At 37.0% G+C, this 25,010-nt stretch overlaps 1 protein-coding gene across 1 annotated transcript in view; it reads left to right on the forward strand.

The window, feature by feature from the left end:
- LOC137404971 (uncharacterized) overlaps positions 1-25,010 on the forward strand; it is a 62,727-nt gene extending 37,717 nt beyond the window's left edge. Inside the window, exons 11-18 of the mRNA XM_068091199.1 lie at positions 400-795; positions 3,912-4,360; positions 4,460-4,624; positions 5,012-5,151; positions 9,697-9,786; positions 17,436-17,646; positions 20,115-20,268; positions 24,212-25,010. Of these exons, the coding sequence (XP_067947300.1) occupies positions 400-795; positions 3,912-4,360; positions 4,460-4,624; positions 5,012-5,151; positions 9,697-9,786; positions 17,436-17,646; positions 20,115-20,268; positions 24,212-24,527 (1,921 nt within the window). The 3' untranslated portion in view covers positions 24,528-25,010. The remainder of the gene's footprint in view (positions 1-399; positions 796-3,911; positions 4,361-4,459; positions 4,625-5,011; positions 5,152-9,696; positions 9,787-17,435; positions 17,647-20,114; positions 20,269-24,211) is intronic.

Consider the following 25,010-nt stretch of genomic DNA (forward strand, 5'->3'; position numbering starts at 1 on the left):
ACTATAATCAAGTAAATTCTCATAAAATAATCTCTGTTAGCCACCATCTTAGATTCTTCTCCAAGATTTTCTCTTAAAGAACCACAAATCTTCTTATTTAAAGCCTTTCATGGATTTTAAATTTGCTCAAATATTTGTGATATTCAGTTTGATCATTAAATCACAAAATAATGATTAATAAACAAACATATGAAAATAATGAGACAGAGTAAGTTTAAGGTGAGACTTACTTGGGTAACCAGGAGTATTTCAGCTAGTCAATGCTAAAGCAACCTACATGAGTATTTTATGTTGCTTTTCAGTGTTTCAACAGAAATATCTGATTTAGTATTTGACTTCCTTCTTTATAAAAATTCGCTCTACTAAATATGACTGCTTTGATTTTGCTAACTCTTTCAGGAAGGAAAACATTTTCTGCAAACCTCTGTTTGGAGTAGAGAAAGATCGTGAAGCTAATGGTAAGTTTGACACTGATGAGGCAGGGAAACGTCAAGAGAAAAAGTGTGAGGACAAATATTTAACTCCATGTGAAGCTCTTCAACAACATTGCCGAGCCATACAAAAACATATCCATTCAGATAAGAACCCTACCTGCTCCACCAGCTCCAATTATACCATCTTTATACTCTACTGTGGCCATGGTACTGATAAAGATCACAAAGATGTTGAGTCTGGGTGGTGGTATCCAACTAAAGAGCACCCTATCACTAAGGAATATGTGGATAAATACTTGCAGTTGATCTACCAGTGTCCAAAACGAGAAGCTAATCAACCCGGATGTGAGGCTAGATGTGTGTAAGTAATAATATTTAAAGTTCTCAGCTAAACATCAGTTACATACTGAAGGGTTATCAGTTACATACTGAAGGGTTATCAGTTACATACTGAAGGGTTATCAGTTACATACAGAAGGGTTATCAGTTACATACTGAAGGGTTATCAGTTACATGCTGAAAGGTTATCAGTTACATACTGAAGGGTTATCAGTTACGTAGTGAAGGGTTATCAGTTACATACTGAAGGGTTATCAGTTACATACTGAAGGGTTATCAGTTACATACTGAAGGGTTATCAGTTATATACTGAAGGGTTATCAGTTACATACTGAAGGGTAATCAGTTACATACAGAAGGGTTATCAGTTACATACTGAAGGGTTATCAGCTACATACTGAAGGGTTATCAGTTACATATTGAAGGGTTATCAATTACATACTGAAGGGTTATCAGTTACATACTGAATGGCTATCAGAACTAATGAAAAGCACTCGTACCATACTATGTCTTTGCATGCTCCATCCATAGTGAGAGATGCTTCTACATCCTGACTGTCAGCTGGCTGATGGTTACCAGTTTGTTAAGTGGTTAGTCCCTGGATTTAGTTGCTCTTTTTTGAACTTTTTCCTTCATTTTTCCTAAAAAATTTTTTCAAAATGAGCATGTCTATTCGTGGAACTTTTTAAATATTGTAGTTTGATGGCGATGACTGTCTTTACTTTTTGCATTGTTTGGCAGTTTGAGGTCACATTCATAACATTTGCTTCTATGATTTTTGGGTTTAAAGAGCTTAGGGAATAGGTTATAGGGAACGTTTACGTTACGTTATAGGTAATTTATGTTGGACGAACAGTAAATCCCTATCCAATTGCCTAATCCGTTCCAAGATCTTTTCAAATTCACTCCTTGGCCCTTCATCAAGGAAAAACTAGAATAAACTTGTTATTAGGTGACTGCATCGTAACTAGTACTAGTAGTACTATTGATTTGTATCGCTGACTCTTCTCCTTGTTCTTTATTACTTTCACTTGATATCATGGTATCGATATGTGGCTCATGATTGCAGCATTTCTGCAATAAGTTAATGGGAGCCTCTAACATCAATTTACAATGATTCTTTTTTTCTAGACTGCAAAGTCCATTCCGCAAAAGACAAATAATAACAAATGTTTTTTATGTCTACAATAAAAAAAAATACATTTGTACTATAATAAGAGTCTAAGAATCTTTCCATCTATTTGACTCCAGGGTTCAAGGTTGGGATGAATGATAGCTTTCAATGATGCTCCAACTTGTTGCATTAAGATTGATAAACTGCTGATCTCACTATTGCATTAATTGATCTTTTTTAAGCATTTCTGAAAATTTGTGCAGCTACTGATTCTCTTTGCTTTATGACACTCACTTTATTTCACGTCGAACTAGATTACTAGGGTACTAGTACTGCACAATAATTGAAATAACCCTTTACGTCATTTTTTCTCCAAAGTGCCGCAATAGAGAAAGCGACATTTTTATGACTAACTACGAGATGCTCGTTTGTCAAATTGAATTTGAGAGATTGCACATACTTGACACTTTATGTTATATAGAATTTCTTGTGTAATACAAAGCAAATACTGTACGTATTTTTTTACATTATGTCATTATGTGGAATTTACGTGTTTTAGGAAGTATACTTATTTTTGTTATTCAGTGTTTTTATTATAACAGATACCAGATATACCGGATATACCGGATATACCGGATATACCGGATAACGGTTATGGATAACTTGCCATGGCCAGTTCAGCGACATATAACTTTTAATAACGTACATCTTATGGTCATATAATCACTACACAAACCGCCAAATTTTAGGTTCGAGATAAATTATTACCGTGGTGCCGAACAAATTTGCCCTAACAAAAAAGACAACGAAGCATCATATTGCATATACTTAGATCCCAAAATATTTCTTATCATGGGCATCGTAACGCGTGGGTGCAATGCTAAAATAATTAGCGTGTTATAGCATACGTTATAGTGTGTATGAAAACTTGGCACATTAATATGGCAGGTATGGCTCAGTGGTAAAGCATTTGGATTAAAGACTTGTGGTCGCTATCTCTGTGAGTTCAAGTCCTTGAGATTGCAGACTTTTATTTCCAAGATTTTAGTAGCTATAGCTCGAGGTACCTACACACCAACACCTTGAAATATCTTGATATGCACTATCTATATAGATATGTACTATCTATATAGATAGTACATATCTATATAGATATATCTATTTGAGATATATCTATATAGATATGTACTATCTATATAGATAGTACATATCTATATAGATATATATCTATATAGATATATAGATCATATCTATATCGATATATCTATATAGATATGTACTATCTATATAGATAGTACATATCTATATAGATATATATCTATATAGATATGTACCATATATCTATATAGATTGTATACTATCTATATAGTATATGGTAGTATACTATCTATATAGTATACTAGGTAGTGTACTATCTATATAGATAGTACATATCTATATAGATACATATCTATATAGATATGTACCATATATCTATATAGATTGTATACTATCTATATAGTATATGGTAGTATACTATCTATATAGTATACTAGGTAGTGTACTATCTATATAGATAGTACATATCTATATAGATACATATCTATATAGATATGTACCATATATCTATATAGATAAATATCTATATAGATATGTACTATCTATATAGATAGTACATATCTATATAGATACATATCTATATAGATAAATGGTACATATCTATATAGATATGTACCAGCTATATAGATATGTACTATCTATATAGATATGTACTATCTATATAAATAGTACATATCTATATAGATGTACTATCTATATAGCCTAGATGTACTATCTATATAGATAGTGCATATCTATATAGATATGTACTATCTATATAATATATTATATGCATGTAATATACTAAAGTTTACTTGAGTGAAACCTATTTTATGACGAAAAATTTTGTTACTTAGGTGTTGGTTGTAACTACCACTGTTTATCAAGTTTTATACTGTTTATCGCATTATACGCTGTTTATTGGACACCTTTGTTAAATCTTTCAGGTTCACCAACTATTTCGCAGAGCATTGCTATACCGATGACACCCCGAAGCCTGTACAGGCTCGCCAATTTTCCAAAACGCATGCGTCAACAGGTCCTTCATATGGAACACCTGTGTATAAACTAGGTGGTTCAAAACCTGATATCAGTCGTTGGTTAACACTCTTTTTCCGGAGTCTTTTCTACGAATGCTGTAGTGATGGGAAATCAGGGTGCAGTGTTAAACAAGGTAAAACAGATGTCTGTACACAAATACGAGATCGTGTATGCAATATATGGAGTGGAAAATACCTGGATGTGCTGTGCCTTCATCTGCATGCAGACCATACTCCTTCGAGTTCACCTCACCAGTATGATACCGACATAGTTGTGGAAATGCAGAATTCACACACCGTTCTTGCCTATTACCATCCGGAAGGAGTGTATTTGAAGGTCTTTCCTTATATAGAAAGTACATATTTCCTATTTTAAACTCATATGTATCAGCTGGGTTTATCTATTATCTCTCTGTTGCAAATGCTGTCATGTTATCATCCAGTTTGTTCGCCAGGTAATCAGACCTTAATGCTGGACTTTGATTGTGACATGACTTGTGAGAAGCTCGAAAGTGAAATCGTGAAGAAGTTTAGGAAAGAAATGGAGCAGCGGAGGAAAGAAACTGCGAAGAAACAGAAGGAAGATATCGTGAAGTATACAAAAAGAAAGTTATATGTTTGTATGTTTGTACGATTATACTATTTGTTACAAACAGCCATACAAACACTTTGTTTTACGGAGCTAAGCATTGTTTCTCCTGTGTCAATCCTATTAAGAGAGTTCATGTGTGAATTATAAAGGCTTATATTATAACTGAGTTTGTCCGCTAGTCAGTTGAGTTATTACTAGTTTGAGTTTTATCACTGATCACTCTGAGGGCTCTTATTCCTATAGCTAATGTTATTTCATGATGGCAAGTTTACTGGAGTTTCAAATATGGGTGTAGGTTTTGCTCATTCTTTACAACAACTCTACGACTGTTAGCTCTAGTTTGTCATGAGTGCTACTTGTTTAAAGTTGTATCCGCTAACTTGGTAGGATTCAGAACTCGCTCTCTTTCACGCAGGTTTGCTGACGAACAGATCAGATGATGAATGTGACCATGACTATTCCAAGTACGATCTTTTGCCCCATGATGCTGACAAGGTCAATGATATCGTCGAGTCACAAGTCTTGTTCTACCATGTGGTTAAACGCAGAGTGCCGGTATTATTCAATATAATGTTTGCATCTATAGCATTTGATCTCAACATTTGATCTTAGGTTAGAGATGTAACTTTTTTCCAATATTTTTTTAAGTTTTGGTCTTACGGCTATGTTGTGAAAATTGTTCATAAGCGTAATCCTTTTGGTATTTTAAACCATAACTGCAACGTATAAATTTTATCGTAAGTGCTAGGTAATTCAGGCACGCTGATTCCAATTTTGTACTCAAAATAAAGATTGGTCCACTAGCTTTCAAAGTCATGAAAGCTTTTTTAAAGCGTTTTAATATCCATCTCAAAAACAACACAATCGGCATAACAAGCTTCGCCCATAAATATGTGACGTATGCTAGCTTTTTAGGAACGGAAGTTAGAGATGTTTAGTTAGGTTGTTTAGATTTAGAACGATAGAGATTGGTGTCTTTAAATTCATTATTATCCAAATTCAGCCTTCAAAATAATCTGTCTTTTCTGAAAGGTAAATAACCTATTTAACATTGCATATTTAAAAACGGGCTCAAACAAGCGTGATAACAACGCCAGCTTGTGATAAAATCGCGCTTTTTTTAGCTCATTTTTCTTGGCGTTCAGCCTGTTAAAGCCTGTAACAAGCTACGAGCAATTTTAAATAGTTTATCTACCTTTCATAAAAGACTGAAAAGATTTTAAAGGCCGAATTTAGATAATAATGGGTTTTAGGACACCCATCTCTATTATTCTAAATCGTACTAAACATCCTTAACTTCTGTTCCTAAAAAGCTAGGCTTTGTCAAATTTTTATGGGTGGAGCTTGTTGTGCCGCTTGTGTTGTTTTCAAGACCGATATTGTAATGCTGTAAAAACCCTTCATTACTCTGAAAGTTAGTGGACTAATCTTTATTTTGAGTACAAAATCAGAATCAGCGTGTCTGACTTACCTAGTAAAGACGATAAAAGTTGTACGTGACAGTATTATAATGCTGTAAAAAAGCCTTCATGAGTTTGAAAGTTAGTGGATCAATCTTTATTTTGAGTACAAAATCGGTAGCATTGTGTCTGATCTACCTAGAAAATACAATAAAAGTTGTACATGGCAGTTATGGCAATACCAATAAAGGTGCAATATATTGGTATACTACCGTAATACCAATATATTGCACCTTATGTTTACAAACGATAAGTCTGTAAATATAACTCGGCTTATCAACTTGGGTTGCAAACTCGAGGCACAGTACTCCATAGATAAACATGACGATGATAACCAGTACTGGCGCCATACTCCATAGATAAACATGACGATGATAAACAGTACTGGCGCCATACTCCATAGATAAACATGACAAGCCTTTTGGTCACCTGTGATAATAGAAAATGCTGCATAAATTAATGGCGAAGTATGGGTCACATGATCAGATTACGACTAGACGATAAGACCAAGCCAAAAAAAACTGTAAATTATCGAGCATCTATATTTGATACGGGGTCTTCGGTAAAATCCGAAGTGTTTGTCATAAACTAGTACTACGATAAGTTTTACATTGAGCTTTGTATTGGCCTTTCAGTCAATGTGAGAACATCACGTGACAAAACAATAACCAAATGTAATGACTACATCAGAAAAATAAACTGATTCCGACCTACTATTCCGAGTTTTGGAAAAAGAATCCAAACTACGGCGGTCTCGTGTGGCTGCGATTTACTGTTCGTTTTTGAGCTTTTAAGAGCTTGTAATTCCATTTCCACATATTTGGCACCTACAACACAACAGAGTAATACATGGTGAATCTTTTGATACCAAATAACTGTAATGTGAATTTTGTTGCAAGTCAACCTTAAAGATGAACTAATTGCACATAATTTTAGTAGGTTTTATCAGAAAGTATTGATATTTTTTTTATCATTCGTGATTGTTCATTTTTTATCATTTATGTTTGAGATTATCTGACTGCCAGGATGTTTCAAGATTAAAATCGACAAAATTTGATCACAGATAGAATGCTCAGAAGCAAAATGCAGTGGACCTTTGCCATATTACATTAATCCGTTCCATTTTTTGGCATCGTGAGGCGAAAAAGCCTTAGTTAGTGGTATAGAAACTATATATAGTATATACCGTGTACAGTAATTATCTAGTACAAACACCCTCTGATAAAAAAACATCCAAATTTTATATATGTACTGTACATATGAACAATTATTAACAGAAATGTATATTAACCTTAGTAATTATTATAGCTACCTACAATAACTTATGTATGTGTTTATAATATGTAATAAAATGTAACATTACTATATACAGTACCATATGGAGCTTTTACTCGCTTTGAATTTAACTTAAATGAATTTAGCGCACCAAACACACGCATAGATCTCACCAAACACACGCATAGATCTCACCAAACACACGCATAGAGCTCACCAAACACATGCATAGAGCTCACCAACCACACGCATAGAGCTTACCAAACACACGCATAGATCTCACCAAACACACGCATAGATCTCACCAAACACACGCATAGATCTCACCAAACACACGCATAGATCTCACCAAACACACGCATAGATCTCACTAAACACACGCATAGATCTCACCAAACACACGCATAGATCTCACCAAACACACGCATAGATCTCACCAAACACACGCATAGATCTCACCAAACACACGCATAGAGCTCTCCAAACACACGCATAGAGCTCACCAAACACATGCATAGAGCTCACCAACCACACGCATAGAGCTCACCAAACACACGCATAGATCTCACCAAACACACGCATAGATCTCACCAAACACACGCATAGATCTCACCAAACACACGCATAGATCTCACCAAACACACGCATAGATCTCACTAAACACACGCATAGATCTCACCAAACACACGCATAGATCTCACCAAACACACGCATAGATCTCACCAAACACACGCATAGATCTCACCAAACACACTCATAGATCTCACCAAACACACTCATAGATCTCACCAAACACACGCATAGAGCTCACCAAACACACTCATAGATCTCACCAAACACACGCATAGAGCTCACCAAACACATGCATAGAGCTCACCAAGCACACGCATAGATCTCACCAAACACACGCATAGAGCTCACCAAACACACGCATAGAGCTCACCAAGCACACGCATAGAGCTCACCAAACACACGCATAGATTTCACCAAACACACGCATAGAGCTCACCAAACACACTCATAGATCTCACCAAACACACGCATAGAGCTCACCAAACACATGCATAGAGCTCACCAAGCACACGCATAGATCTCACCAAACACACGCATAGAGCTCACCAAACACACGCATAGAGCTCACCAAACACATGCATAGAGCTAAGTTTTAGTATGTATTCTACTAGACTAGTTTTGTCGTCATCTTAATCTTTATCACCTGCTTCCGGTTTTGTTTTCACTAACCTATAACTATAACCTATAACTATAACACTATAACTATAACCTATAACTATAGCCTATAACTATAACCTATAACAAATAATGCTTAATAATAAAAAGCGAGCATCGTATCTCTTTTAGGCCTTGTGGAAGAGGCTTCAGCAAATTGCATATCGGCATCCTCGTTATTCCAATGTCACTGTTGATGTCAATGTCAAATTGTTGCGGTGAGTTCGAAGGTGTATGCTTTGCATGCAGCTCAAGACACCGCACATCGCGGTATTTTCCACTCGAGCTATCGCGTACATGATCTTGTATTTGTGTACAAACATCCGTTTTATCTTGCTTGACACCACACCCTGGTTTAGCACCCTGGTTTAGCACCCTGGTTTAGCACCCTGGTTTAGCACCCTGGTTTAGCACCCTGGTTTAGCACCCTGGTTTAGCACCCTGGTTTAGCACCCTGGTTTAGCACCCTGGTTTAGCACCCTGGTTTAGCACCCTGGTTTAGCACCCTGGTTTAGCATACCAACCGTCAAATTTCATTTCAAGAGAAATTTTTGTTGATGTTGTATGGCAAAAAAATGGGGTCTGAAGGAGACGAAAAAACATTGTGTTCCACATCATAAGGCGAAAAACCATAAAACAGTAACATGGTGGTGCACTGGGGTGAACTGCAAAATGACATCATTAGTTGCTCTCATTGCTAGTTGATATCAGCTATTATGTTCAAGTTGCAGCGTTATGTGTCTCTATTTTGTCTGTCTTCTTGCAACTATAAATGTCATAATAGCTACAATATGTCTATAATAGACTTCATAATAGTACTTTTGCTTAATCTCAGTGTTTGAACCACAATCTCAGTGTTTGAACCACAATCTCAGTGTTTGAACCACAATCAAGTGACTTAATCTCAGTGTTTGAACCACAATCTCAGTGTTTGAACCACAATCAAGTCACTTAATCTCAGTGTTTGAACCACAATCTCAGTGTTTGAACCACAATCAAGTTTTGTCAGTTTTGTTAACCTTAAAACATCCTGGCAGTCAGATCATCTCAAACATCAAAAACAATCGCAAATAATATAAAAATACCCGATACTTCTTGATAAGATTTACTGTGTATTGTAGATCACTGTGTATTGTAGATCATTCTCAAAGCAAAACTGCCAAACACTTCCTCTTCTGAACCAGCCATCATTAAGCTTCCTCTAGAGATGGATGACCTTGCAGATCTGGTAAATTTTAATCATTCTCTTATTGATAACAATATTAATGATAGTAGTGATAATTTGATGCTGGCTTGAATCTAAATGTTCAGGTCATTTAAAACAGGGGTTGCATAGCAGGAGTTCTGCAACTCAATTTGAATGAAAACTCAAGGCCTTTCTAGAAACTTGATTTGATGGAAAGAGTTTTTTATATATACATGTATATATAAAGTATCTCATGTTATATGCATACATTTAATATATTATATATATGTATAATATATACATGTATATATACGTATGATATATATACGTATATATCATATATATAATATGATAATATATTATATATATCATATATATACGTATATATACGTACGATATATATATACGTATGATATAAAATTGTTGCTTCACCCCGGTTAACCCGTATGGATGGTAGTTTCTGCTCTAACTCGGGTCTCCCACCAGAGACCTGGGAGTTTGAGCACTCGCCTCAAGATCTTAGCTGTTCCCAGTAGCGCACTTTTCTGCAACTCACCTGAGTTGATTGCTGGTGGTATTTGGGCAAGCCACATTTTATGCGCCAGTGTTATTGCGCCCAGTGCCCCAATGACTATTGGGATTACAGTTGTTCTTACATCCCAGCATTTTTCAATCTCTTCTCCAAGAGGGAGATATTTCTCTACCTTTTCTTTTTCTTTGCTGTCTATATTGTAGTCATTGGGTACTGCTATATTTATTATAGTAGCTCTCTTGTTCTCCTTGTCCACCACCACTATATCTGGTTGGTTTGCTAGGACATGCTTATCAGTCCGGATGTAGCCGTCCCAGAGGATCTTAGTGCGATCATTTTCATTGACCTTACCAGGAGTTTCCCACCAGTGTTGTGGTTTATTAAGGCCATACTCGTCACATAGACTTCTATACACAACACCTGCAACATGATTATGCCGCTCAGTGTATGCATTTCCTGCTAGTTGCTTGCATCCACTGATGATATGTTGGATGGTCTCAGGTGCATCTTTGCACAGTCTGCATCTAGGATCGTCTCTAGTGATAGATTTTTGTTTGGAGTTGCCTTGTTGGGAGCAGTTGCTCCTGGGCTGTCATGATTGGCGACTCTGTATTGGCCATTAGGTTTCCTTTGTTCAGCCACATATATGTCTGGTGAAGATCGCCAACCTTAGATATTTGTCGGTGGTGAGCACTGTAAAGAGGTTTCGTGTACCAGTCAATTTTCTCATCATCAGGGCGAAGGTCCATTGTAAGAGCAGCCGATTGAAATTCAGCTAGCAACTTATCTGAAGTGGCCATAGAGGCTGCATAGGCTTTGATGCTTTGCTCTTCCTCCTTCACTGTCTGTCGTACACTTTTGAGTCCCCTACCGCCATCTTTCCTATCCAGATACAATCTAGTAGTATCAGATTTTGAGTGGAGTGCTCCATGCATGGTCAGCAGTTTACGAGTTGCTATATCTGTTTCCTTGATGGCTTCCTCAGTCCACTTTATTATGCCTGCTGGATATCTTATTACTGGCAGTGCATAGGTATTTATTACCATGACTTGGTTCTTGGCATTGAGCTGGCTCTGGAGGACCTGCCGAAGGCGTTTCTTGTATTCAGTAATGGCTTTGTGACATACCTCGGCTTCGTGGTTGATGTTGCTTTGCATAATCCCCAAGTACTTGTACCCTTCTTCTATATCTTTGATGGTACCATTTGGCATTCTTAGGCCATCTGTGAGCATAGAATGGTTTTTCTTAAGAATTAGCTTTCCACATTTCTCAATACCGAAGGTCATTCCGATGTCCTTGCTGTATACTTGCGTGAGGTGTATTAGGGAATCAATGTCCCTTTCTTTGTTAGCGTACAGCTTGATGTCATCCATGTAGAAGAGGTGGCTTATCTTGGTGCCACTCTTAAACTGGTACCCATAGTGAGTATTCTCCAGCATATTGCTTAGAGGGTTTAGGCATATGCAGAAGAGCAGCGGTGATAAGGAGTTACCTTGATAGATGCCTCGCTTAATTTTTACACTCGCCAGCTTTTTGCCATTAGCCTCCAGTTCCGTCTTCCATTTGGTCATTGACATCTTGATGAATGCCACAAGAGCAGGGTGAACATTGTACATACTGAGACACTCAAGTATCCAACTATGGGGAATTGAGTCAAAGGCCTTTTGGTAGTCGATCCAAGCCATGGCAAGATTGGTATGCCTTCTCCTGCTGTCTTGACAGACCGTCCGATCCACCAGTAACTGTTGTTTGGCTCCTCGGGTGTTGCGCCCAATCCCTTTCTGAGCACTGGTCATATAGTGACTCATGTGCTCTTCCAGTTTGTCTGCAACTATTCCTGAGAGCAGTTTCCAGGTGGTGGGCAAGCACGTTATTGGTCTATAGTTCTTAGGAATCGGCCCCTGCTTTGGATATATAATATCCAAAGCAGGGGCCGATTATGTGATTAGAATATATCACATATATATATGCGATATATTTATATATGATATATATATGTATGATATATATATATACATGTATATATATACATGCATATATACATGTATATACGTATGATATATAGGTATATATATAGTGAGCTTTCTGTGAGAGGTGTGGCACTATTAGCCTTCGTGCATGGCTCATCACTTTTGTGATTTGAGCACTCTGGTGTCGGCACATTTACCTTCTTAAAGTCTGTAAGGCAACTTGGTTGTTTCATGACAGGAAGTCAACTCTCATTGGTAACGGGATTGGTCTCTCTTGCCTGCTCTGAGCTGCACTGATGAGGCTTCAATAGCCGAAACAGTACTGTCTGTAAATGTAGCATGAGTATACATATATATTTGATTCATATATATCATCTATATATATATATTTCTCAAAGTATGAGGATATGTGTGTATATTTCTCCAGCTATAGCTATTATTAGAATAGCTGTAGCTGGACAACGCTGACGCAGCGTCATGGCCTACCGTCATTGGAAGCCTAGCGCTTATTAACTAGCTTACTGGAATTTTCCATTAGCAATGTGCCAGGCTAATAGCAAGTGGTAGGCAACTCTCATCATTTATAAGCTGATTTTTAATACTCGAGCAACGTCGGGAGGCACATCTAGTCAATCTATATACTTTTCTCAAAGTTGGTTGTATGTGTGTCATTCCAGATAGAGCTGTCAAAATCTTTGAATCTAGGCACTCTACCATTGAGCTACAACGCCATACTGATCAAAGACGTTATCATATACCATATACCATTTGCACATGCTAACTATTTTAGTAGTGCACCCATGTGTTACGATGCCCCTATTAAAAAATATTTTTCGTAAGGTTCAATTACTATATCTCGGATCAAGGCCAATTCTTCTCCTGCGGACAATTACCTATATAGGTATAGCCTCTGGTATACCTCTCGTACAGCTATATACGAGAGATATATAGCTATACGAGATATATAGGTATAGCTCTCCATAGGTATAGGAAGAGCCTTGAAATTATCTCTCCGTTCGGTCAGAAAAAGACCGTACGATATCTCATTTTTACATTTGTACTAGTATCGAGAGGTACCAGTATGGTCATATTCAAAATTTGGATAGATAGCTTCTGGTGGAACAGTAACCATTTTTATACACACACACTTCTATGCAAGAATTGTTATTATTAATTCTACATATTCAGGATTTCTATTTCGTTTTCTCAGTTCGTATTAATTGTATTGTTACCGAATCATCCTTTATTGTAATCGTAGCAAAATCGACTTAATTTAGCTATTACTTGCTAATTGTTTCACATTTACATCTAAACCCTTTTTATAGTTGTTTTATTTTTTAAATTTATTTGACTTGCACAAAAATTTTTTCTCGTGCTATGAAGTTTGAAAGTTACAGTTGTTTGAAAAAGTTTGAAAACCTTTACAGTTGTTTTTATTTTCTCTTAATTTATTTCAACTACTCAAAACACTTTTTTCATGATATGTAGTTTGAAATTTAGAATGGCAGATATTGTTATATATTAAATACTAATAAATTTTCTGTCCAAAATCGTTTTTATTACCCGGGCAACACCGGGTAGTACAGCCAGTTCAAACACGTTTGCCATTTATTATGGATGATATATTTGGCATGCAACTATTTTGTATAGAGCCTCCTCCCTAGTTTTTCTATTATTTTGGTAGTAGAGTACCAAGTTGTTGAGCACTATAGCACTGTCATATATATTTATGGAAAAGAAAAACTTTTAGTTATTCCACCAAAAATATTGCAACCTGCTTTATGCAACAAGCTCACAGAAAAAACTGGACTATTTATTAAAATATTGAGATGGTAAAAAGCTTGCCTTTTTCCCATCTCAACCCAAGCACATTAGCTGCAGTTACCGAGAACTATGGATTAGTCACGACCATCTATACCCGCAGTCGAGGAACTCTGACTTTGAAGCCAAACCCACTAGTTCAAAGTGTTCACCAGTTCACTAATGTCAAATTTAGAAAGGCTTGCAACAACTTTCAACTAGAACTGCATAATGACATTAGATCCAAAAAAAGTCAACACAAATCTGTGAAGAACACTTCTTCAGTTTTAGATTGGTTTAAAAAAGTAACAACAAAAGATAATCCCAATTTATTTCAATGTGATAGAATTCTACCATCATTACTCTTACTCTTACTATCTATTACTGAAAATACCCTTGACGAAGCCATAAAATTCGCTTTCAGATACACCAACATCAATGATGATGAAATATAAATACTAAAACACGCTAAAAAGTCATTCCTATTTGCCAATGATAAACCTTAAACCGAAAAATTTTAATTTTTCGGTTTAAGTTTTATAAGTTAAGTTTTAATAATATTTATTTTACTAAACTTGACTTTGTCATTGCATTAATTCTCTTATTACCTCTTTGTTTCTGGCCTTGCATTGTTTGATTCGCTTTTAGCTGACCTTATTACAACTTTTTCAAACTGAATCCGGCATAAAAGACTGCGCAATGCTGTTCACAAAAGCCGAATGCCAAACTTAATTTTTACGACACATTGTGGTTGATGTCGTATAAACGTATATATGTCGAAAAAAAACTTCATATTCCACTTCACAAGGACAAAACCGTGCGGCAGGAACTCCGTAACCCAAGGGTTCATTTTTTATATACATTTGATCACTTTTATATACCACTATATATACATTTGGTATATGTATATATTATTGATATATATATATACAATATATATATATACAATATATACATTTTATATATATCAATGATATATATCGATCATGAAATGATCATTATATGATCATTGATATATTATATGGACATTTGACATATACATGTATATGCATTTGATACAGATATTTACTGGTAAATACATATATATTCACAAAACATGGATTATTTGTTGCAAATTAAGACCAAAGCAGCATTACATCCGATCTGTTGTTACATCTAAAATAGTAGCAGGCATAGTCTGGGAAGAGGCATAGTCTGGGAAGAGGCAGTCTGGGAAGAGGTATAGTCTGGGAAGAGGCATAGTCTGGGAAGAGGTATAGTCTGGGAAGAGGTATAGTCTGGGAAGAGGCATAGTCTGGGAAGAGGTATAGTTTGGAAAGAGGTATAGTCTGGGAAGAGGCATAGTCTGGGAAGAGGTATAGTCTGGGAAGAGGCATAGTCTGGGAAGAGGCAGTCTGGGAAGAGGTATAGTCTGGGAAGAGGTATAGTCTGGGAAGAGGTATAGTCTGGGAAGAGGTATAGTCTGGGAAGAGGCAGTCTGGGAAGAGGTATAGTCTGGGAAGAGGTATAGTCTGGGAAGAGGTATAGTCTGGGAAGAGGCAGTCTGGGAAGAGGTATAGTCTGGGAAGAGGTATAGTCTGGGAAGAGGTATAGTCTGGGAAGAGGTATAGTCTGGGAAGAGGTATAGTCTGGGAAGAGGTATAGTTTGGAAAGAGGTATAGTCTGGGAAGAGGTATAGTCTGGGAAGAGGCAGTCTGGGAAGAGGTATAGTCTTGGAAGAGGCATAGTCTGGAAAGAGGTATAGTCTGGGAAGAGGTATAGTCTGGGAAGAGGTGTAGTCTGGGAAGAGGTATAGTCTAGGAAGAGGCAGTCTGGGAAGAGGCATAGTCTTGGAAGAGGCATAGTCTGGAAAGAGGTATAGTCTGGGAAGAGGTATAGTCTGGGAAGAGGTATAGTCTGGGAAGAGGTATAGTCTGGGAAGAGGTATAGTCTGGGAAGAGGTATAGTCTGGGAAGAGGCAGTCTGGGAAGAGGTATAGTCTGGGAAGAGGTATAGTCTGGGAAGAGGTATAGTCTGGGAAGAGGTATAGTCTGGGAAGAGGCAGTCTGGGAAGAGGTATAGTCTGGGAAGAGGCATAGTCTGGGAAGAGGTATAGTCTGGGAAGAGGTATAGTCTGGGAAGAGGTATAGTCTGGGAAGAGGTATAGTCTGGAAAGAGGTATAGTTTGGAAAGAGGCATAGTCTGGGAAGAGGCAGTCTGGGAAGAGGTATAGTCTGGGAAGAGCTATAGTTTGGAAAGAGGCAGTCTGGGAAGAGGTATAGTCTGGGAAGAGGTATAGTCTGGGAAGAGGTATAGTCTGGGAAGAGGTATAGTCTGGAAAGAGGTATAGTTTGGAAAGAGGCATAGTCTGGGAAGAGGTATAGTTTGGAAAGAGGTATAGTCTGGGAAGAGGCATAGTCTGGGAAGAGGTATAGTCTGGGAAGAGGTATAGTCTGGGAAGAGGTATAGTCTGGGAAGAGGCAGTCTGGGAAGAGGTATAGTCTGGGAAGAGGCAGTCTGGGAAGAGGTATAGTCTGGGAAGAGGTATAGTCTGGGAAGAGGTATAGTCTGGGAAGAGGCATAGTCTGAGAAGAGGTATAGTCTGGGAAGAGGCATAGTCTGGGAAGAGGTATAGTCTGGGAAGAGGTATAGTCTGGGAAGAGGCATAGTCTGGGAAGAGGTATAGTCTGGGAAGAGGCATAGTCTGGGAAGAGGTATAGTTTGGAAAGAGGTATAGTCTGGGAAGAGGCATAGTCTGGGAAGAGGTATAGTCTGGGAAGAGGTATAGTCTGGGAAGAGGTATAGTCTGGGAAGAGGCATAGTCTGGGAAGAGGTATAGTCTGGGAAGAGGTATAGTCTGGGAAGAGGTATAGTCTGGGAAGAGGTATAGTCTGGGAAGAGGCATAGTCTGGGAAGAGGTATAGTCTGGGAAGAGGTATAGTCTGGGAAGAGGTTTTTTTTGTTAGAAAAAGCAACAGGGTAGCTGAGTGTAGATACAAACTTTAAACAGTAAACTGATAGTCCACAGACTCTGTAGTCCATCAGTTGGTAACCACTGCTTTAAACATCTATTCTAGTCTTTGCACTCTTTAGTAGGCCACTCCATAGAATCTATCTATAGAATGTCTGTGAACATCGAAAGTGGTTTTTGCATCAGTCACTGTAGCTGGCTGTTAATATAACAAACTTCAGCTCATCATCTTTATCAGAACTAACAATACGAACAGACAGGGTTATTGATAATGAAGGTTACCTACTTGTCTAGGAAAGCTGTGCATTGCTCTGCGCCCACATTCGCAATATTTACATTTGGAATATACTATTTTTTGTTTTTGTCTCATTTACAGTATTATATATTTTTGCTGTGCCATTTGCTGCCACACGTGAATCAACATTTGTGTTTTAATCAGGTAAGTGAATGCGCTCCTCGTGGAAGTGGTGATGCAGGAAACAAAAGAAAAGAGAGCCAATTACCAAATCTTCTTGTTCACATAGTCCATTACTGGCGATATCAGAAGGAAGCAGGGACTGAGGCCTCACGACAGCCATTGACAAAAAGTTCCCAAGCCAATCCAGCTGAAGACACTGAAGCTGTAGAAGCGTCTAAGGAATCTGATGAAGGTGGCTTTGCAAGAAATATCTCTTTCTGATTTGTAATTTTTACTTTCCAGGCATTTCATTGAATTATTCGTAAATTCCAGAGTAAAGAGTTAGCTATATGTATGCCACTATATATTCACGCTTTTAATTGCTTGGTCTATTTTACTAATTTCTCCTAATTATCTTTCTGATTTTATTGATCCTAAAGGCTGATACCACTACCAGGTATCGCCATATCTTGGTATTGCCATATCTTGGTATCGCCATATCTTGGTATAGCCATATCTTGGTATCGCCATATCTTGGTATCGCCATATCTTGGTATCGCCATATCTTAGTATCGCTATATCTTGGTATCGCCATATCTTGGTATCGCCATATCTTGGTATCGCCATATTTTGGTATCGCCATATTTTGGTATCGCCATATTTTGGTATCGCCATATCTTGGTATCGCCATATCTTGGTATCGCCATATCTTGGCGTTGATGCAACAATAATTCAGGTTCCACATTGGCATCAGCAAATACTCTGTGACGTAATGTTCTGATTTTTATAAACATTTCTCGAAGGAATCTCTTTGTTTTCACAAGCTTGAATCAAATACTAGTCCTGCCGCAACTATCATAAACAGAAATAAATAGATTACCCTATCCGCGACCGCGAATTACTATCGCTGAAATGGTTCACATTGTAAAAGCAATCGTCGATGTTCGGCAAAACATCGGGACAACTGCAAACGTTCGTTTGGCAGCTGTCTCCTTGCAAACATTGTTTGCAGTGGGACAGCTGTCAAACCAAAGTTGTCATACCAAAGTTTGACAGATCTAAACTTTGGTTGATGTACTATATGTACAACTTTACTGACTTGTAGAGTGAGAGTTGATGTACTATCTGTACAACTTTACTGACTTGTAGAGTGAGGAGAGTTGATGTACTATCTGTACAACTTTACTGACTTATAGAGTGAGAGTCGATGTACTATATGTACAACTTTACTGACTTGTAGAGTGAGAGTTGATGTACTATCTGTACAACTTTACTGACTTGTAGAGTGAGGAGAGTTGATGTACTATATGTACAACTTTACTGACTTATAGAGTGAGAGTCGATGTACTATATGTACAACTTCACTGACTTATAGATTGAGAGTTGATGTACTATATGTACAACTTTACTGACTTGTAGAGTGAGAGTCGATGTACTATATGTACAACTTCACTGACTTGTAGAGTGAGAGTTGATGTACTATATGTACAACTTTACTGACTTGTAGAGTGAGAGTCGATGTACTATATGTACAACTTTACTGACTTATAGAGTGAGAGTCGATGTACTATATGTACAACTTCACTGACTTATAGATTGAGAGTTGATGTACTATATGTACAACTTTACTGACTTGTAGATTGAGAGTTGATGTACTATATGTACAACTTTACTGACTTGTAGAGTGAGAATTGATGTACTACATGTACAACTTTACTGACTTATAGAGTGAGAGTCGATGTACTATATGTACAACTTCACTGACTTATAGATTGAGAGTTGATGTACTATATGTACAACTTCACTGACTTGTAGAGTGAGAGTTGATGTACTATATGTACAACTTTACTGACTTGTAGAGTGAGAGTCGATGTACTATATGTACAACTTTACTGACTTATAGAGTGAGAGTCGATGTACTATATGTACAACTTCACTGACTTATAGATTGAGAGTTGATGTACTATATGTACAACTTTACTGACTTGTAGATTGAGAGTTGATGTACTATATGTACAACTTTACTGACTTGTAGAGTGAGAGTTGATGTACTACATGTACAACTTTACTGACTTATAGAGTGAGAGTCGATGTACTATATGTACAACTTCACTGACTTATAGATTGAGAGTTGATGTACTATATGTACAACTTTACTGACTTGTAGAGTGAGAATTGATGTACTACATGTACAACTTTACTGACTTATAGAGTGAGAGTCGATGTACTATATGTACAACTTCACTGACTTGTAGAGTGAGAGTTGATGTACTATATGTACAACTTTACTGACTTATAGAGTGAGAGTCGATGTACTATATGTACAACTTCACTGACTTATAGATTGAGAGTTGATGTACTATATGTACAACTTTACTGACTTGTAGATTGAGAGTTGATGTACTATATGTACAACTTTACTGACTTGTAGAGTGAGAGTTGATGTACTATATGTACAACTTTACTGACTTGTAGATTGAGAGTTGATGTACTATATGTACAACTTTACTGACTTGTAGAGTGAGAGTTGATGTACTATCTGTACAACTTTACTGACTTATAGAGTGAGAGTCGATCTACTATATGTACAACTTTACTGACTTGTAGATTGAGAGTTGATGTACTATCTGTACAACTTTACTGACTTAAAGAGTGAAAGTCGATGTACTATATGTACAACTAGACATTTTTCATTAGCTGCTCCTTTACTTTGCGCTGTAGAGCTGATCAAGAAGAGTTTTGTTGAATTGTTGATGGGAAAACAGATGCCTAAGATTGAACAATCAACCTGGAAAGATGTTGAAAATAAAGCCAAGGGGTATCTTGCAGAAGACGAGCGGCCCTTTGCAGTTTCCCTGAGTAGGAATGTAGCAATGTGAGTGTTAAACTTTCATGTATATTTTTAGTCAGGTTTGAAATAGCTTATTTACTAACATATTATGTAGTTCAGCCAATCAGTCCTAGTAAATAGGAAAGTATTGTGGTTTTTCAGCTAATTTTGCGAGCAAAGTCCTTTTCCTACTATACTGATTTTTGTTATTTGCGATGAAACCCCTTAAAAGGGCTTTTGAAAGAATTCAGAAGTCAAGTAAAAGTTTCAAAGAGATAACAATTATTAAAACACAAATTACAAAAATACCATACTTTTCGGACTACTAACCGCACCCCTATATAAGCCGCATCTGCTTTGTTTAAAAAAACGATAATAAAACAATACATAGGCCGCACCTTTTGTATAGGCCGCAGAACTCAGGCCAGTGCTTTTTAACACGGCAACAACTTTGCTAGTTAAAACGGAACAGTGCCTAACAGCCCTGTTCCGTTCCGCATTAACCGAGGCTTTTTAACCCAGTGCCTAACAGAACAGTACCGTTAGGCATTGTTTCGTTGGTTAATTCGCATTGGTTTTTCGTGGTTAATGCGCTCCAGCGGTGAAAGAAAAAACCACAGAATAGCCGCAGCCTCTAAATAAGCTGCATGGCTCAAAACATCGGGAAAAAGTAGCAGTTAATAGTCTGAAAAGTACGGTATACTAGAAATTCCCCTGTCATACAGCCCACGACCTGATAATGGAATAAAGAAAGGGTAGTGCTGGTTGTTGAAAAAGTAGTTGTCAGCAGGAATTGACAGAGTATAGTGCAAATGAGAGTTGTTTGAGATGATATAAAATAAATTTAAATAAAATTATATAAAATAAATATTAATAAAGCTGTAGGCCTAACCTACTGTAATGTATGTAATTTAACAACAGCAATAAGGAAATATATTTATTATAACTCTGAAATGCAATATTAGGAGGAAAATGGCAAGCTGCTGTGTAATATACACAGTTTGAAAGTTGGTTGTGTTGAATGTAGAATGGTTTTAATAGCGATCTTTAATAGAAAGCAAGTATGAGCGTTCACGCGTCTGGAAGTTTTCTGCAAACTGGAGCAAAATAAAAAAATGTTCTCGTCGTAAAGGGGCATTGTAGTTTGGCCCTAGCTTGTACATAAGATGTAAAGTATTTCGGCTAACGTTTTAAATAATTTAATGAAACCTTCGGCAATTGGACAAAAAAAACATAGGCTGATAAACTGTGTACCACAATTTCGTACCTGTAAATCGGTCTATGCCTCAAACGGTCTAAGTTTATTACAGGAACCTTCCGATAAATAAATTAGAATAATTATTGTTATAATTAAATCTTATAATAAGTTTATAAAATCGAATAATTATTGTTATAATTAAATATTTTTGCAAGGTATTAAAAACGGAAAAAATATTAGAAACCTTCGACAATTGAACAATGCTATAGACTGGTGTAATGAGCACGTTTTTCTCGTGAAATGCGCACTGCTTAATAGTTCTACTATCTGTCGTACAGCTTTATTGGCATATCGTTGGCCGATCTTAATTCAATTTTAATTAAAATAGCTTGTCAAGTTTTTTATTGCGATTTTAGGCCAAATTAATCTGTTTATTTGTGTATAATCCAATCAGATGGGTAAGGTTTAGGATATTTTCTACAAATAATAAAGACTTGGTAACATAGTTAAATAGGTTTATATGTGTTTTGTATCGTAATTATATTTAAACGACTCCATTGAAAAATGGTTAAATTTGTTGATGAGATTTCGGTACAAGGGCTTGCGACGGTGTTGATGAATAATTTTCGTGAGTTGTGTGCACATATGCATTTATCATAAATCTCCCAAACAATCGCTTCGCTGGTGTGTGGTCATGGGATTACCTTTCAGTTAAATATCCTGGGGAGTAAAATAACTATCACATGCATATCAGAGTGTTGATCTATACCATCTAGATATGAGTAAGATATGGTACAGGTATATGGTAGTCTGCAACAGGTATGAACAGGTGTCTGCAACAGGTATGAACATATTGAAAGCTTATATGGTTTTCTATGGTTTTTTTGTTTTGGAAAAATATACATAGTGAATATATAGAAGGTGCTCATACAGCCTAAGTAGTCTATTCTAGTGATGTTTACATCATAGGAACCGTAAAACACATCGAAGCTGCTTTATCTGCTCCAAGATCTTACTCATTGGGCATACATAAAGGAAAAAACTTAACTTGACCTTTTTAATTTGTGGGCTGTACCGTAACTGCAGCATTATTAGTTTGCTCAGACAACTTCTCTCTTTTTTACGATCATTCTCACTGGTTTTATAGACTTATAGCTTGTGATAATTCTACAAAAAGTTGATAAGGAGCCCACATCTCTGACATTCATTTACCAGTACAACTAATAACAAATGTTCTATAGATCTACAAGAAAGCAAAACAACAAAATATTTAAAAAAAAATCGGTAGCGACCTGTTCGTCGTCTATCTGTATTCAGAGGTCAAGGTTAGGATAAAGGAGGACTTTTAACGATATTCAACAATATGCCAACTCGTGACATTCGCATTGATAGACCGAAGCTGTAACACCTGTACCAATCTATCACCTTTATATTTATGAACAATGCACAGCTATCCTAGTCTCTGTTTTGTCGAAACATGTGACGATCTGTCACATGTGTCGATCTGTCACAATGAACGAACTGTCGAATGTGACGATCTGTCACAATTAACGAACTGTCACATGTGACGATCTGTCACAATGAACGAACTTGATTGTTGCGAAAGTTGCATGTATTTATGTAACGTATCTATTTATACGCACATCGTTTTTTTTCGCAAGTGCGACGAGATAGATTAACATTCGAATCGAATTCGAGAACTCGTCCGACTTGGCACTTCACATTATGGAATTTTTTACATAGTAAGCAGCAAAAACTTCACATAATATTTTTACATTTTCTGAAATTTACATCATAGGAGGTATACATTACAGGAACTTTTACTGTATATATATATATATATATATATATATATACAATAAAAGTACTACTAAGTAAGTAAAAAGGTAACTACAAAAGTAAGTATTACCTGCTTTATCCGTTTATACACGAATCTCTAAGAAAATATGCGCATGAACATCTTTCTTATGTTAAGACACCAAGACTAGATCCCAACGGAGCATCAAAGCTGATGTATGACTATTTATTGCACGATGTATGACATGTTTGACGCTGACGAATACATTAAATAGAAATGTGATCTTTTGATGTTATGGAATTGGTGACCTGATCATTGAATGCTCAAATCAAACAGTTGCTCAGAATCATTCTTTTTCAGACTTGCCTTAATAAAAGCTTGCATTACAATATGCTGCAACCGCAATAGATATTCGCTCTTCTCCTTTAAGGTCATTGAAAAGAGAGAAGACAATTCATATTTTCATTTTTCAATATGTCATAGTAGACCAATGCTTGTGATGTAGATGTATACATTTTCCGTTGATTAACCTACCTAAGCTTATTACAAATGTGTTTTTCAAGATACACTGTATTAGTGACTAAGTAAGGAGTTACCCAATTGTGCTAAACATTGTGCTGAAGATCTAATGTCTAATTTTATGAAATGTAAGATCAGAATGCACATTTAGTACAATCTACTCCTGCAATGTACACTTGGGAAAATCTATTTGCTTACATAAGAGTGTGCTCAACATTGGGCTGGCGGTCATGTAATGAGCACCCTCGTCAAGATAAATCCAAATATCCATATTACACAAATACCTGTCGAAAACATTTGTTTAGGCCAATATTATGTTGTAAGATATTTCTAGCATCTTACCAACCAGTGCTAAAGTATGAAATTTAGTATTTATAGGAGGCAGTCAAAGAAAGCCTGTTGCATGTGTGCAACCAATTTACACAGACTGAGTGGCTCAGTTGTAATCCTACATTATCCTACATGCGTTACAGTGTTGAATGGACAGACATAGCTTTGAAGCTCTTGCCACAAACCAAACCAGTTGCAAATGTGCCAACTGACCCATTGACTACAGGAGCGCCAACTGAACTTGCCATAGATGTACCAATTAAGCAAACCATAACTATACCGGTTGAGCTAGTCACAGATGTGCTAACTGAGCAAGCCACAGATGTGCCAGCTGAGCAAGCCACAGATGTGCCAGCTGAGCAAGCCACAGATGTGCCAGCTGAGCAAGCCACAGATGTGCCAACTGAGCAAGCCACAGATGTGCCAGCTGAGCTAGCTACAGATGTGCCAGCTGAGTAAGCCACAGATGTGTTAACTGAGCAAGCCACAGATGTGCCAGCTGAGCAAGCCACAGATGTGCCAGCTGAGCTAGCCACAGATGTGCCAGCTGAGCAAGCCACAGATGTGCCAGCTGAGCAAGCCACAGATGTGCCAGCTGAGCAAGCCACAGATGTGCCAGCTGAGCAAGCTAGAGATTTGCTAATTGACTCACTCGCAGATGTGCCAACTGACTCAGCTATAGCTCTGTCGACTGAGCTTGCTCCAGATATCAACTCTGCTTACTAATACATAGATACATACGGTTAATATACACTTGCGTTTAATTGTGTACTGAAACCATGCACCACATATATATGTTCTTTGAAATGGTGCCGTATTTTGTTTACAACTTTACCTTTTTTGCTGGTACTACTGTTTATCAGACGCAAGGTTTTTATTTTTGTATATCTTTAGTGCATTACATAATAAACTGTCATGGCAACCAAAGCGCCTGACACCACA

This window comes from Watersipora subatra, chromosome 9 (genome assembly GCF_963576615.1).
Source record: "Watersipora subatra chromosome 9, tzWatSuba1.1, whole genome shotgun sequence".
NCBI lineage: Eukaryota > Metazoa > Bryozoa > Gymnolaemata > Cheilostomatida > Watersiporidae > Watersipora > Watersipora subatra.